Source organism: Triplophysa dalaica, chromosome 12, assembly GCF_015846415.1.
Source record: "Triplophysa dalaica isolate WHDGS20190420 chromosome 12, ASM1584641v1, whole genome shotgun sequence".
NCBI lineage: Eukaryota > Metazoa > Chordata > Actinopteri > Cypriniformes > Nemacheilidae > Triplophysa > Triplophysa dalaica.
Genome location: NC_079553.1, coordinates 1,872,460 through 1,887,380, shown reverse-complemented (window position 1 = coordinate 1,887,380; position 14,921 = coordinate 1,872,460). Strand labels below are relative to the sequence as shown.

General features: G+C 38.3%; 1 protein-coding gene across 2 annotated transcripts in view; it reads left to right on the top strand.

The window, feature by feature from the left end:
• Window positions 1–14,921, top strand: part of tsnare1 (T-SNARE Domain Containing 1) — a 107,624-nt gene that overhangs the window by 78,791 nt on the left and 13,912 nt on the right. For both annotated transcript variants that reach the window (XM_056762683.1, XM_056762682.1), the window contains exon 11: window positions 4,952–5,061. In XM_056762683.1, the coding sequence (XP_056618661.1) occupies window positions 4,952–5,047 (96 nt within the window). In that variant the 3' untranslated portion in view covers window positions 5,048–5,061. The remainder of the gene's footprint in view (window positions 1–4,951; window positions 5,062–14,921) is intronic.

Below are 14,921 nucleotides of genomic sequence, written 5' to 3'. Positions count from 1 at the left end.
CTCTAACGCTTTCTTCCACTGAGCTATCAAACACTTGTGTACACCAGACAGAGAACACAGCGTGTTTGCCAAAGGCAGAACTGCAAAGTGAGAGTCTCAAGTTCTGTTTATTCGCTGCGTCTTTTAAACATCATAATCAGGAAGGTTTGGATTCTGAATTTTTATGTAAATTGCGCCTAAGCCGATTACAAGCCAGGCAGTGGCAGCACAAACATTATTTATTTTATGGACCTTCAATTTTATGAGCAGATGAGATAAAGGCAGAATAATATTATGTCGGTAATCATCATGCCACGTTATTATGGCATTATAAAGACATTTCTCATGTCGCACAAGGTAAATGACTCTCTCATTCTCACTCGCAAATGCAAACTTGGTCTGTCATTCGGTTCCTCGGGAAATTGCGACGTCCACGGGCAACCTAAACGTGACTCACGCGGGTTTAAGTGACTGTGGAAATTCGCAGCATTGTTTCTAGCAGATAGGATTTGTTGCAGGGTTTAATTTAGTTGACTTCAAGGTGAGCTCTTGGCGCAGAGGTTAGCAGATATTTTCTGCTCTTCTTCATGGTTGGGAATCCATTTGTTGTCACATGATTAGTTGGCCAACAGAAAACAGTGTTGCCCTTTCCCTTCCTGTAATTGGCTATTAAAAGTGGAAAATCTGTGGTTTTCAGTTAAATATAAAACAGGAGCTTTTTAATACGGGAAACCATATGAAATGACAAAGTTAAATAAACAAAATGACAATAATGAGACGATATTTGTGAGAAATAGAAACTGTTTGCTGTATTTTCTTTCCTGACCAGCTGTACACTAGCAATAATAGTCAATATCTGTTTGTGCAATTCATTTTGCAAAACATACACAATCACATTTACTTTAATGTGTTAATGATTGATGGTTGTGTCACAATTGTATTTAACTGTTTAATCTGGGAAACACATTAAACAACTACCAATGGGGTAAGAAAATAATCTTGTCTCCTTTTGGATTAAGTCAGAGCCATTGAGAGAGAGAGTTCTGCCAACGGAAGGCCAAAACGCTGGAGAGTGATTCATGGAGCCTTGAGATAGTTCCAGGAAGTTATGTTTTCTCTTTAAATGCTTTATTTCTTTCATTTTTTATTCATTAAATGGCTTTCGTCTTTAAATGGGTTAAAAGTTGACCTCAGTTTGTCTGTTTAGTCGCAGCTCCATGCGTAACTAGTAACTTCCGGGAACTATTGAGAGCCTTCATGAACCGTTCCATTGCTGTGAAAAAACTGTTCCATTGGAGTCAACGGAGTTGACGCGACCCTCCCTCTCAATGCGTCTGGACTAAGTTAACTTTTCTTACCCCATTGGGTATATTTTTGATCTTTAAGGCCCAGACTCTCTTACTTTGAGAAATATTTTTTAGATAGCACTACTTAACATCTTAAAGTGTTCACCCAAATTTTGACCCAAAATTAAAATTCTGTCATTCTAGTCATTTCAAACCAGTATGACTGTCTTTCTTCTGCAGTACACAAAGGAAGATATTTTGAAGAAAGTTGGTTTTGAATATTGATTTGTGTGCATTTAATAGAATTGAATGGGTACCGCAGATGTCCGGGTACCAACATTCTTCAAAATATCTTCTTTTGTGTTCTGCAAAATAAAGAAGGTGATGCAGGTTTGAAATGAGAAGAGGGCGAGCAAACAATGACAGAATATTTTCTGGGTGATTTTGCTTCTCAGGTAAATGTATTTGATTTAAAAATGTTTAGACGTTTTATACTCATTGGATTTTTTTTTTGCAGTGAAATCTTCAATATAAGAAGTGCTGCAGTTTTTGTAGTTCTACAGCAGGTTGACTAAATTGACTGGTTGGAAATGTATTTTCTCTCCAACACTCCATCAGCTTTCCTGTTACCCTTAACTCATTTTCCATCTCTCTCTCACTCTGTGAATATCCGTTCTCTCTCTCTCTCACACACACACACACACACAGACTCTTTCTCTCCATCTCTCGTCTCCACCGCAGCATCCACAAAATTCCAGCTCTGAAATGCAGCAACAGTTGCATTGTCACCCAAAGCTTTTTTGTTTCCTTTCACCTGATTTATTTTCCTGCTTTCTCTGAACGACAGTAGAGGCCAGAATTGCGCGGAGCAAAAAATCTGCACCGAGGGACTGTATGCTGAGCAAAAAGAAACACAAGGGAGAGAGAAAAAGTTTATAAGGCGCGGTTTTGGAGAAAATGAAAGAAAGAAGCAGGGGAATCTGTGGTGACCAGCTGCAAGAGAGGAGATAGCGGAGAGAGGCTTTTAATTCCCAATCCCTCCAGAGCCTTTGAAAATTACCAATCTTCTTATCACAGACGCAGGCTGCTTATGCAAATTGTTGTGGAGTGGAACGTTTAAACGGAAAATTACTCGACAGCAGTTTTTCTTTTGCTTCCCTCCCCCCACTCACACTTCCACATAGAAAGCCTGTTTCCATTCTCAGATAAGAAGATGAATTGCTCTTCGCGCTTTGAAGCACGTCAGGATTTAAAGACTCCAGCCTAGCTGTGGTCTAGAACGGCTGCTCTTTCTGGCTTTGTCAGAAACGATGGGGAGTTAGGCGGACGGGGGGCATTTCAAAACAACTTTGAATCGGTGCACGTTCTCAGCTCCCAAACATCGAAGCCTCCCTGCCGAGTCGGAAAGCGTATATTTAAATCCACTAAGCAAACAAATTCTATCGACACTTTATGCACCACGTTTTTTATTATTGTAATTATCTGTACACTTGTTGGTTTGGGGGGTTCCGACCTGGATCCTAATTTCGTGATGCAAAAAAGCAACGGATATGCAGATTCCAGTGTCATGGCGAGAACGCGTCCTAGCAACCCGAATGAAACTTCCAGCAATTTTCCCCAAATCTTTGAAAACGGAGCAGAGCTCCCTCCCACCGCCACGTCTTATCGGAGTCAAAGAGCAGATGGGTTTTACGAACGCCGTTCAGCCAGAATTCAGGCGCGCCGGAGAAAGCAGTTCTCTCATGCTTGTCCAACCGCTCTTGACTCAGGGCCACGATTCAATTCTGTCTGTGAGAAATCATTTTCAAAGCATGTCTCTGTATTGAGGAGGGGACCTATAGAGGTCAATTGATGGCAGCACCTTCATTTCATATTGTGGTACTGCTTCAAAAGTGGGAACCTATTTGGAAAATAATGGTGTAATTTTGTTCTTTTATTCTTTGTACCTAAAAGACTGGTCATGATGGAAAAAGATTGCTGAATTATTGATTGACAACGGTGATGAGCGGCAAAGAAAATGTTGGTGTTATAGATTTTTGCTCAAATGGTTGCTTTTAAAATTTGTTTTTAGTCTTTTAAATGTACGTTGCTGGGTTTAAAATATTTTTCAATCACTGTTCTATTCTTGAAAACACATCTGGCCAAATGTAAAGCGTTACTAACTTTTTTAAATAAAGAGAGTGTGACAGAATCTCGTCTGTTCTCTAAACATTGTAGCTTTTATATTGAAGAGCACATTTCTAATAAGATACATTTCGGTTGTTTATATTTTATTTGGTAAATCTCTCTTCCTTGTTTTTAAACTTTCAAGTTAATGTGTTGCATTTTTGGCCTTCTTTAAATGTGTTAAGGTTAATCGTAACAGTTATGCATTTTCTTTTCATTATTTGTAGAAACTTCCTTGAAGTAGAAAAGTACTTGAAATAAATGTGATTTAACAATGTTATTATATAATCTGATTAATCTCATAAATATATATATTGTATTAAAGCAGCATTTCATAACCTTTTCCGTATCTCGCCATCTCTGGTGGAACACAAAATTGCAGGTTATTTTACAAGAGCTACAGTGTTTGGGGGAGAAGAGTGAAGTTTGCGGGCAGTCTTAGCAAAACGTAGGCTGGGACTATATGACGTAAATCCTCGGCGGTTCGTGAATCGGACTAGTGACGACATGGCAACATTACAATACACTGCATGAAATGTAATTTTCATGATTTCATATAATGTACTCTTTAACCAAATTTTGTTCATTTTTAATCCAAACACTATAAAGCATAATAAAGTTTTAGAAAATGTATTTATTAAGTTGTATTTATTTATGTGGCAATAAATTATATAAACCTCTTTGCTTGGCGTAACAAAAATGCTCATTTAACGCTAGTCCGGTTGAACTTCCTAGTTTCTTTGCAACAAAAAAATAAATAAAGCCAGGACCTCGACGTCGGTCCATCTTTCCTATTTGTTATCCATTTCAAACAGTACACAGCTGAAACTACACGCACCGCAACAAACTTTGAAAAACGGTGGTTTGTTTTTACCGAAACACGATGCAGCATGTAGAGTCAACCAATGAAATCGTGAACTCAACCAATCAGCATATCCGACAACCAAGGCGGAAATCTTTAAAAGTACTACCTCATGTGCAGGGACTTTCATGGTGGGTTTACTAGGAACTTGGTTTTGTTCCCGACTACTGTGGTGGAAACACACCGACTCAAGACTGGTTTTGTGATTCAGGTTCACATTTATTTACGAGACACTCATTTATCGGCACTTACATTAAAAAAGGACATCCGCCTTAAAGTTTTCCACGATATTCATTTTCTTTAAATTATTTTATTTTATTTGACCATTGCTCAGCTCCAGTGGTGTCATGGGATAGATAAATGTCCATCCGATCCCCACTCACGAATCTCGGCAGAAGTATTAGACCATTCATTAGGTTTTCGGATATACTACTCATGACTCATACTCATTTTCGCCTACTATACAGTATGGAAGTAGGCAATTTCGGACGCAGCACGAATACTGCCCCAAAGTGTGAAAGTTCCCGTGGTGGAAATGGGCCACAGGTCGTTACTTAGCAGACTACAGTACAGTTTCAAAGTAGCTTCCCGACCCATGTTAAGAGAGATTATCTTTGATCAAACAATGTTATCTCAAGCGTTTCCTTTTTTTCCACAGAGGCAGCTGAGGAAGAGGAAATGTTATCTGCTCATCGCTGGAGCTCTTCTTCTTACTCTGCTTATCATCATTATTGCAGTCTCAGCCAGAAAATGAGAGCAAGTGCACAGGTGAGCCGCAACTACTGTGCCCAGTCTACGATATAAATAACTTTCAAAAAGAAGGTCAGAAAAGGTACTACTAACACAATGATTCAAAGTTACGTTACCTGATGCATAGTGCGTCGAAACGAGCAAAAGCAGATCTTTTCAACATCTTTGCTCGCCAGGATCTCCACCACTACCTAGTCTGAAACTTTTGGACATCATCGTCTACAAAAAAGCAGTCAAAATGATCTCGCTCACCTAATTGGTTCTTGACATTTGTGTAACCCGAAACGTTGTATCGCGATGCTATTTCTCACCACAGAAAGCCAATACAGAGAAACCGCTTCAGACTAATATCTCACCCATGGGCAGTCGCTCTGAGGGATAGGGGATTTTATCAGTTAGATGGATTACCTCCTCATTCATCTTTGAAAGGCCAACTGACAATTACACACTTCTGTTATTCATTTATCCTCCCAACCTACATTTATTCGTTCATTGACTCATTCATTAGTTCATCGTTTTTTCATTCATCCATCCGTGAGCGTTGAAAACAACATCAGGAACGACTCCATTTTCGTGAGATGTTTATCCGTGCGTTCGATCTCTCACGGCCTCCATCACGGAAACGGGTTGAGTGACAGTCTGGACTTTCTTTCGTATCGATCTGGGACTTCTCTTCTCTCACGCTTTTCCTCTTGCGACATACACGCGCCTCGTTTAAAGCGCTGTGTGCGAAACTGAAAGCAGATAACATCTTTAATTAAGTAGCTCTTTACTTGCATTTGTGAAATTGAGTGAAACAAGGAGTGAAAGTTGTTTGAACTTTGTTGCTAAGATCTCATCTTCTGTGAAGCGTTAGAGCATAGAGGAAGAGTTATGTGACAGAGAGATTTTGTCACTTTAAAAAAATCACTTAAGCTTAACTTTGCCACACGTATTCCTCGTTCACCTCAAATCCAGTACTTTTTAAGTGCTAATTCATTTACAGAGTTTAATATGCCGCTGTTGTTTTGATATACGACTGCTCGTATTCGATTGTGGTTTAAACATTAACGGCGGGGTGTCCGAAACAAGCGTAATTCAGTAATCGGACTCCCCTCCTTTAATACGGTGTGCATACTTATCTTTTTTTCTCCTTTTTGGCCTTTCGTCAACACTGAGACTGTGTTTTTATCAAAGAGAACGCACTCGAAAGTGGATACATTTGAAAACGTTGTTTTCGTGTTGTAGTGTGGATGGTTTAAAAGATGGTTTAAAAGAGATGACGCGTTTTTTGTCATGTGACGCAGTTGTTTCTGCTGCTCTCCCGTTTGATAGCATTATTGTCAGTATCTGCATACTTAAGATTGCATTGAAGGAGATGGAATATTTAATTACTCGCAGTTATTGTTTGGCAGCGGAGCGCAAGTTAAGTTTCACTTTCGATTTTGCAGCTTTATAGTGTTGTGTTACCCGCAGCAACATCTCTTTAGCTACCTCATTGTCTGTCTGTACATTGCTCCACATTTCCTTAACATAATAAGGCAGAAAGTAAATAAACACCTGACAGAAATTACACATTCTGACGTTCTTAGGTTTAAATCATTCGCAGTAAATGTTTATAAGCATTTTCAGTCATTTCAGTGTGGATGGGCAGTGTTTTGGAAACGCTTGAAAACACTGGTGCGGACGAGGACCGTTTTGAAAATGAAAACAAATTTTTCAAATATAAACGCACTAGAGTAGACTACAACTATGTCGTTTTAAATTTATAATTTTGACCAAGTAATGAATTAAAGCAGCCAAAAATAGTCCAGCATAGGTGTAAATTCCTTCAATATGGCTTCAAAAGCTTCCCAGGATGAGACCTCATGAAACTAGTTGATGAAATGCCAAGAGTGGATTTGGGAAGATGCAAAAATATGACTTATTTTGGATGCTTTCAGTAAGACCATAACTCCCACAGTTGTGTTCTTCTATGGTTTTGATAGGTTTACTATCGTTTCAAAATGTGCAAGAAATATAAATGATGAGAAATTGACAAACTTATGACCAGGAGTGTTTATCACAGTACCATTACTATGACAGAATCATCTTGTGGTGCAGTATCAGATATCATTAGTAGATCAATAAAACTATTCTGAGAAAGGTTAAGTAAAAAAATTGTTATTGTTAAAAGTGTAAAATAACTTTCAGACCCATTTTGTCTTTTTGTTACAAACTAAAGCATGTTGGCAAACATGCCCTGTCATCTCCTGGGTTACATTTAAAGTAATAGAAAAACGTTTCCAGAGACCTGTAGAGCAATGTACCAAATCTTGTTTGCAGGCTCCATGGTTTGAGGAATGAGTTGGAAAAGGGGGTTGTCATCCTAAGCTTCACAATCTGGTTCAGTGCCATAACAGACTATAAGCTCCAGAGAGAGTTTGCCAGTTTGTGTGCAAGGGACCAGCTCCAAAAGCGGCATAGATTTATAGAGAATTAACAGCTCTGAGTCTCTGTAAACACGGGCCATTCAGTTCTGGTCAGAGATGTTTTTCGTGCCCTGCACATTAGGTGATGTATTTCTTTCAACCTCTCCTCATAACCCCGATCTGTTTGCTTCTTTGATGCAGATTCTCTTTGTAAACTCAGCAGAATTATCTGAAGGTGACTAACAGCATTTGCTATATCGGGTACATTTAAACGTCATAGATTACTAATACATAAATGCCACTTTAAAGGGATAGTTCCCAAACATAAAACAAAATCATGCATTCATCCTCATGTTGTTCATGTAACGTGTATATCTCGCTTTCTTGTGTAGAGAATAAAAACAAGATATTTTGAGAAATGTCTGTTGGTTTGGTTACCGTTGGCAACGTTCTTCAAAACATAGTCTTATGTGTTCTACAGAAGAAAGAAAGCCATACAGGTTTGTAATGACATGAGGGAGAATATATCAAAACAGAAATCTGACTTGTGTTTTTAATCCAAAGTGAGATTTAACAAATATTAAAGCGCTGGTGCAAAGGATGATGGGAATGTAAGAGGGAGTTAGCACGGTTTTGGTGAAGACTGACAGAGTGGCAGAGGGAGGATCGCAGTGTATAATATATCAGATTAATGAGCCTGGCAATGACAGAAATAACCGGGGAGACGCTTTGCCTCTCAATTCAATAGCCGTGTGCTTTATGACGCTTTAAATAACGCAATTACTGCTCCTTGACACCTATTCCAGCAAGTTGTGTTGCCAGTTCTGCCCTCATATCTTGTTTACAGAATCGTTTGAATGAATCTTCACTGTATATGCATGTCGTCCTCATTCAGCCATACCTTCTGCTCCGAGCCGTGGGAATCAAGGACAGTTTGAGATAGCTTAGAGTCACTGAGTCGCCATAGTAATAAAAACTCTTATCATTTTGTGACTGTTATGCAGTATCTCTGATTGTAGAACATATGAGTTTAATTAAATGGTAAAACCACAGCAAACCTTTCACAGGCGAGGCTCAAAGGGACAGTTCGCCGAAAATGAAAGATTGTGTCATCATTTACTCACCCTCATGTTGTTCTAAATCTGCATGCATTTCTTTTGTCTGAAGAACACAGAGAAAGATATTTGGAAGAATGCTTGTAGCCAAACAGTCATTGGCCACCATTGATTACCATAGTATGAAAGGTTGCGTTAAACATTTCTTTGTTCTGTTGAACATAAAAGAAGATATTTTGAAGAATGTAGGTGAGCAAACAGTTCTGGGGAACCTTTGACTACCATTGTCATTTTTCCAACTATGATTCTTTGTGGTGGCCGAGAACTGTCTGGTTATAAGCATTCTTTCAAATATCTTTCTGTGTGTTCATCAGAACAAAGAAATGTATAAAGATTTGGACTTCATTTTTGGATGAACTGTTCCTTTAAGGCTAGTCTCAGACTATATTGAACAATTGAGCTATCTCAACTGATATCCTAAAATATATCAGTGCCATTGTTTTTTCTCGAGATGCACACCAGTTATGTTTAGCGAGGATTTTTTAAAATAAAAGTGACTTAAATATTCCAAGGCCTTGTCCTTCATCAAGCATAGTCGGGTTTACCAGGCCTACAAGTTTGCATATTTAAAAGATGAGATATCCTTTTCTGTTTGCTAACAATTTATCCTATGGAGGTTTTGCTAGAATATTCTGTCATGGACAGAATGTCTCAGTAATTTGTGGACTTTTTTGGTGAAAATGCTTTTTTCTTGGCTGAAGTTTCCCTTTAGAAAGACCTTTATAATCGATTGTTTCTCACCTGTATTAATTATATCACCCCATCGCACATTTGAGTTTTGAAAGCAAATTACATTTTGAGAACCTTTGATGTTCTTGTGGAGTTTTTATCTGGATGTATTTATGAATGTTTAAATATCTTGAGTAGCACGGGAACCTTTTTATTAAAGGACAAAAATACATTGTATGGGTCAAAATGATCGATTTTTCTTTTATGCCAAAAATCCATATGCCAAATGGATGGCTCAATATTTAGATTTTTTGCACTCTCAGATTCCTGAGTTTTAAACGGTTGAAATCTCAACCAGATATTGTCCTATTCGAACAACTCGTACATCAATTATGTAAAAATTGAAATTTCCAAAAATTCACCCACAAATTTGCACATTGTGTCTGATATTTCTGCACGTTAAAAAATAAATACGACCTCACATTGTGTCAATCACATGTACACCCTGCATACAAAAAAAACGTATACGAAAATTTCAGACTGTCTGTGCAAAGACCATAAGACTGGTTTTGTTGTCCAGGGTCACAAATGATCAAATTCATAGATGCACTTAATGTGCAGAAAGAAAAGGATGTCTGTGTTGTTGTTGTATTTTGTGGATGGAAGGAAGCATAAACAGACATCTTACCAACAGGGCACCTTGAGTAGCTTTTTTTAGCTCATCTTTGTATTGTGAAGCCCGATAAGATGACAAACCAGATATATGAACAGTGTAAACAGAAAATTCAGCAAGATCTATTCAATGATAGTGTATTAACATTTGTCCTAGTTAAAAATAGGACTGCAAGAGCTATTTCTTCGCATCCCATTTCGATTACCAAGAAAAGCTTATTTGCTTGTTGATGTTTTTCAAACATTAGTTCACATACAGTACATTTCACAGCCCACATATAAAAACCCTTTCTGTGTCCATCCTCACGTGGGTCTGTGTTTTTGAACATGGTGCCAGCAAAACTCACCGGTCCTCCTCGGCACTGATCTGCATGGCCGGGCCAAGTCTCGGTTTGACCCTTATCATGTCTGAGGCTGACCGCTGAGCACAGGATTAGTGGGCAGGCCTGCACCTGTGTGGGCGGACATCATACAATCCTCTGAACCAGCAGCGTGGGATGCTGTCAAACCGTGCCGCCAGACACAGTCACAGAGAGAAGGGACTCAACAGACCGAAACACCCACCCAGGCATGCTGGGATAGGAGAATGGAGGATGTATGGAAGATTTACTTAGGTTTAGAAGAGAGTTTAATGCCTCGCTCCATCAGTGATTTTCACCGTTTTGTGTGTTGCCTTTGGAAATATGTAATGATTCAAAGGAAGAAGGTTTATTGGTGCTGCTTTATTGCGGGGTGATAATATTTAAGGGTCAGTTTGATGTTGGCAGACTACAGTAATTTACAGTTTATGTGTCAGTGTTCTGTGATGTTAAAGAGAATCATTTTAACCTTAACGGCTGTTTAGTTATTATTCTAATTGTATTATTATTTTAACCTTTTATTGCTTTATCAAAGCCATAGGCGATACCACTTATGTTCTTTCTACTTGTTACATAATACTTTCAAGGCCATATTTTTGATATTTCATTATTCAATTTTTTCTAATTAAAATTTGCAAGAAATATTTTTGTAATCTATTTTTATTTAGCCTCAACTTTTGATAACCAGAATCTAATAACTGAGATTTAAAATACATTTATTTGTCGCCCTAATCTAAATAATAATTTTTTTTTTAAATATATTATTTAAAATAAAAGATACATTTTCTGTTACGTTTCAGTCGTCACTTCACACAAAATACCCCTCATTTGGTTCCAGAATATTTGTAATGTGTAGTTTATAACATTATTTAGACTTGTGATGTTTTCTGTTTATTGAACAGAGGTTTACAGCCTCAGGCTCCATCATCTTTCATTGTAGTCTATTGAAGATAGACATTCTGCTAAATGTGTTTGAAAAATAGGTGAGTGAATGTTAAACAAGCATTTATTTTTGACTGAACTGTTCTTTAACCAATCATAAAATTCACATTTGCCCTGGTAATGGGAAATTAGTAGAGTTTTTGCTTGCAAATTCACGTTTATTCATTTGAAGGGATTGAAATACAGTAACATTTTCATGCTATTAGGGGGGAAAAAATCATTCGTATGATTGACATTTATGTATTACTTCTGCAAGTTCCCAATTTGGATACGTTTCCACTCTAGAAAAGAACATTCTTTTGTTGATGCTACTGTAACACTTTAATGTTTTTAATTCATTTTCCCTTTAATGTCCAAAGGCATCTTATGTTTCATATATATTTGCTATGGCGTCTTCAGGAAAGTAGTTTATGACTAATATGAGCAGAAGTCATGTGACACACATCAAACTTCCATGTGAGTTTTAAGGATCAACAGAGGCCTCAGAGCTCACGTGAAGCTTGTCTTCATTCGCTCTTTGAACTGCTAAAGGGGCTGAAGCTGAATTTCAAGCACCTTTTGGCTGATAAATATGAACGAATTAATGCTCAGGAAACACATTTATATTTAGCCGCTAAAGCTGATTTAGCCTGAGTGAAACAGTGCCGACAGGTTCCTGCAGAAAGAGGCTTATTCAAATGAAAAAGCTAAGTTGACAACACTGAGCTGGTATTCACCATGATGAGACGTTGCAAAGATGAAAAGAATGAAATCCGAGAGAGAAAGAAAGAAAATGAGAGAGTGAGAAATGTTTAAATTGAGACTACCATATACTGTATTACAGCAAAAAATGATTTCTAACATTGAGTGTTACGGAGTATTCCTGTAATGTTATGTTATTTTATCAAGTCGCTCATTGATATTATTAAAACAATGGTATAAATTGATATAAATCACACCCAATTAAGCATCAACGAATTTGCTTAAGTGTGCAACTCTGAATGTAATCCTTCCATCACGAATTAATAATAAAGAAGTTTTTCTAAAGTTTAAAGCTAGACCTTAAGTTTGATCTTAAACCCAAAAGTCATTTTTAACTTCGTACCAGCCACAAACAGCCATCAGAAATGAAAGGCGGTTTGGGCACTTGGAGCTGGTGAACTAGTATTTTTAATCCCCGTCCACGAACAAGTGCGACAATAAGCTCTCTGTACAGACTAAAATCCTCTTAGGCAAAGCTTTGTGGGTAAACTTGCCTGATTCAAATTCTAAACCCCATTAGCTTTGAGGAACTAGTCAGTTGCATTGAGATTAATGGCGGGGCGACTACTTGATTTAATAGGGTTATTTCACTGCTTCTGGGCGAGAATAAACAACAAACTTAATGCAAGACATTACTCACTTTCCTCCCTGACTGATAGAAGTTTCCGAGTTCACTTCTGTTGAAAGCCCCGGTTGTTTTTTGCCGTACTGTCTACCTCTTGGTTGCCTTTCAGTATGTGTCTCAGCAAGAGCTTTATGAGTGAAACATGACAGAAAACGAGCATCTGTTATTAAAAGTGTTCTGAAAATATTGATTTCTCTGCCACGAGGAAAACAAGACTAAAAGACGTTTAACAAACCACTTGCCAACGAAAATGTTCTTTTCTCTAAAATGAAGTGATTTGGAGAAATGAAGGGATATGGATTTGCCGCCTCTATTAGGGATAAATGCTGAGCGAGAAATGCTTTGCGCAATTTTCCATTACAGGGTGAAAAACGAAAATCCTTATTTATCTATTTTTTGGTGCCGTCAGCTTGCTCTGAACTTTACTCACGGGGATTACTGACAAACTCTCTGGGTGCCAGACAGGCGCCGTAGCTCCCGCTTGAGAAACAGATGTGCGGCGGAGGTATTATAAGTTCGCCGAGCGCCGAACCTAAATGTTATAGCTTACAGAAGGAAATGGAGCGATAGAGAGAAGAGTCTCTCTGAAAAGGAGGATGACAGAAGTCACACTAGTCTCTTTTGGGGGGATATTTCCTCCGTGTGGCACAATAAGACGGCCCCAGCTCTCGGTGTCTCCGGGAAGAACTAAGATTACCTCAAGCTGATTGGTCACCTTAATGTGCTAGACGCCACATTAAATAGACTGAGGATTACAGACGACTGCTCAGCCGAGCGTTGTCAAATTTAGAACGTGGACCAGAGGCGTGACTAGGCCCTGGCTGTTGGGCTGTAGCACCAAATGTGTTTTTAATGACTCGGATCTTATTTTCTGCTGATTATAATAGGAGAGTCCTCGACGGTGTCAACATGAATTAGGCGTTTGGGGGATTTATTACGATTTTTTTCCTTGGATGGTTATTAGATATGATACATTAACATGAGTTTGAATGAGAAGGATGTCTGTGATTAAGATGAGCCGTGTGGCTCTATGCCTATTTTTATGTTAACGTTGAGCTATAGGTTTTAGAGGCACAGTTTACCCCAAAAATAAATTTCGGTCATCATTTACTAACCCGCTTTTCATAAGAAAACCTGTATGACTTTCTTTCTTCTGCAGAACACAAAAAAAGATATTTTGAATGACAATGGCGGCACCCATTCACTTCTATTTTATGGACAAAAACCAGTGTAAGTCAATGGGTGACGTTCTTCGAAATGTCTTTTTTTGTGTTCCGCAGAAGAAAGAAAGTCATGCAGGTTTGAAATGACAAGAGGGTGAGTGAATCATGACAGAATTTTCATTTTTGGTTAAAGATATCATACGTATGCTGCCGAAAGCATTGAGGTTCTTTGAATACAGTTTTCCTGTATTACCAATTCTGTTTGTGTATGTAAATGCCTCTGGGGAATAAAATGAGTAAATTACACGTGCTCCCTTTTCTTTTACCTCGGTTTAAGTTGTTAAATCGGAATAAATTTGATTTTGGACTTTAGTAGCTCCGGAGGACCGTGTGCATATGCTGAATAAAAGTTGAACAATGAAACTACATTTTTGTCTTAAATATCTTAAATTTGCTGCATCTGAAAATCTATCTAGTGCATTATTTAAAAGGGTTCATTTAGCCAGGTCTTATATATATATTTCAATATGTAATAGTATATTTTAATGTAAAATGGACCATGGATGAGCTCCAGATTCATTTATTTATGCCTTTGCTACCTACAAAACGATTTCAAAAGACTGCAAAAAGCCTACAACACATCGCATTATTCACACTGCTTTGACGGATGGAAAATCCACTTTTTCAAAAGGGTAAATGGGCAGGTTGACAGTAACGGTTGACTGGCTTTCAGATAACCCGTCCATTCTGATGGTGTTAAAGCTTACGCAGTTACCGCGTGTGCCCGGAAGAGCGTTTGCAAAGGGTGCAAGCAGCTGGACAAGAATGAGACGTTTCTCCGCTTTCACTCTGTTGAATATTTGCTCTGCGTCAATGGAGGTGCAGAGGAACCATTTAATTCCCTCTCTGACAATCAATAGTTTGGCTGTGAAGAGTGCTCGGCTTTGATTGATATGAGCTATCGGGAGCGAGCATCTGGACGCTGACTGGAAATGGGACGAGACGGATGCTTTTTGAGGACAGGCGCCCATCTGTCCACGTTGATTCGCCCTGAATAGCATTCGAGTACCAAATCTCGGAGTGCTTGGGTTAAGAAAATAGATTAAAACGTGTAGGTCTGGGCACATGATATGCATTAACAGATGTCTGTTCCATAAATGTTAAATTTTTCACATAATAAAACATATGTCAGAGTTAGTTGC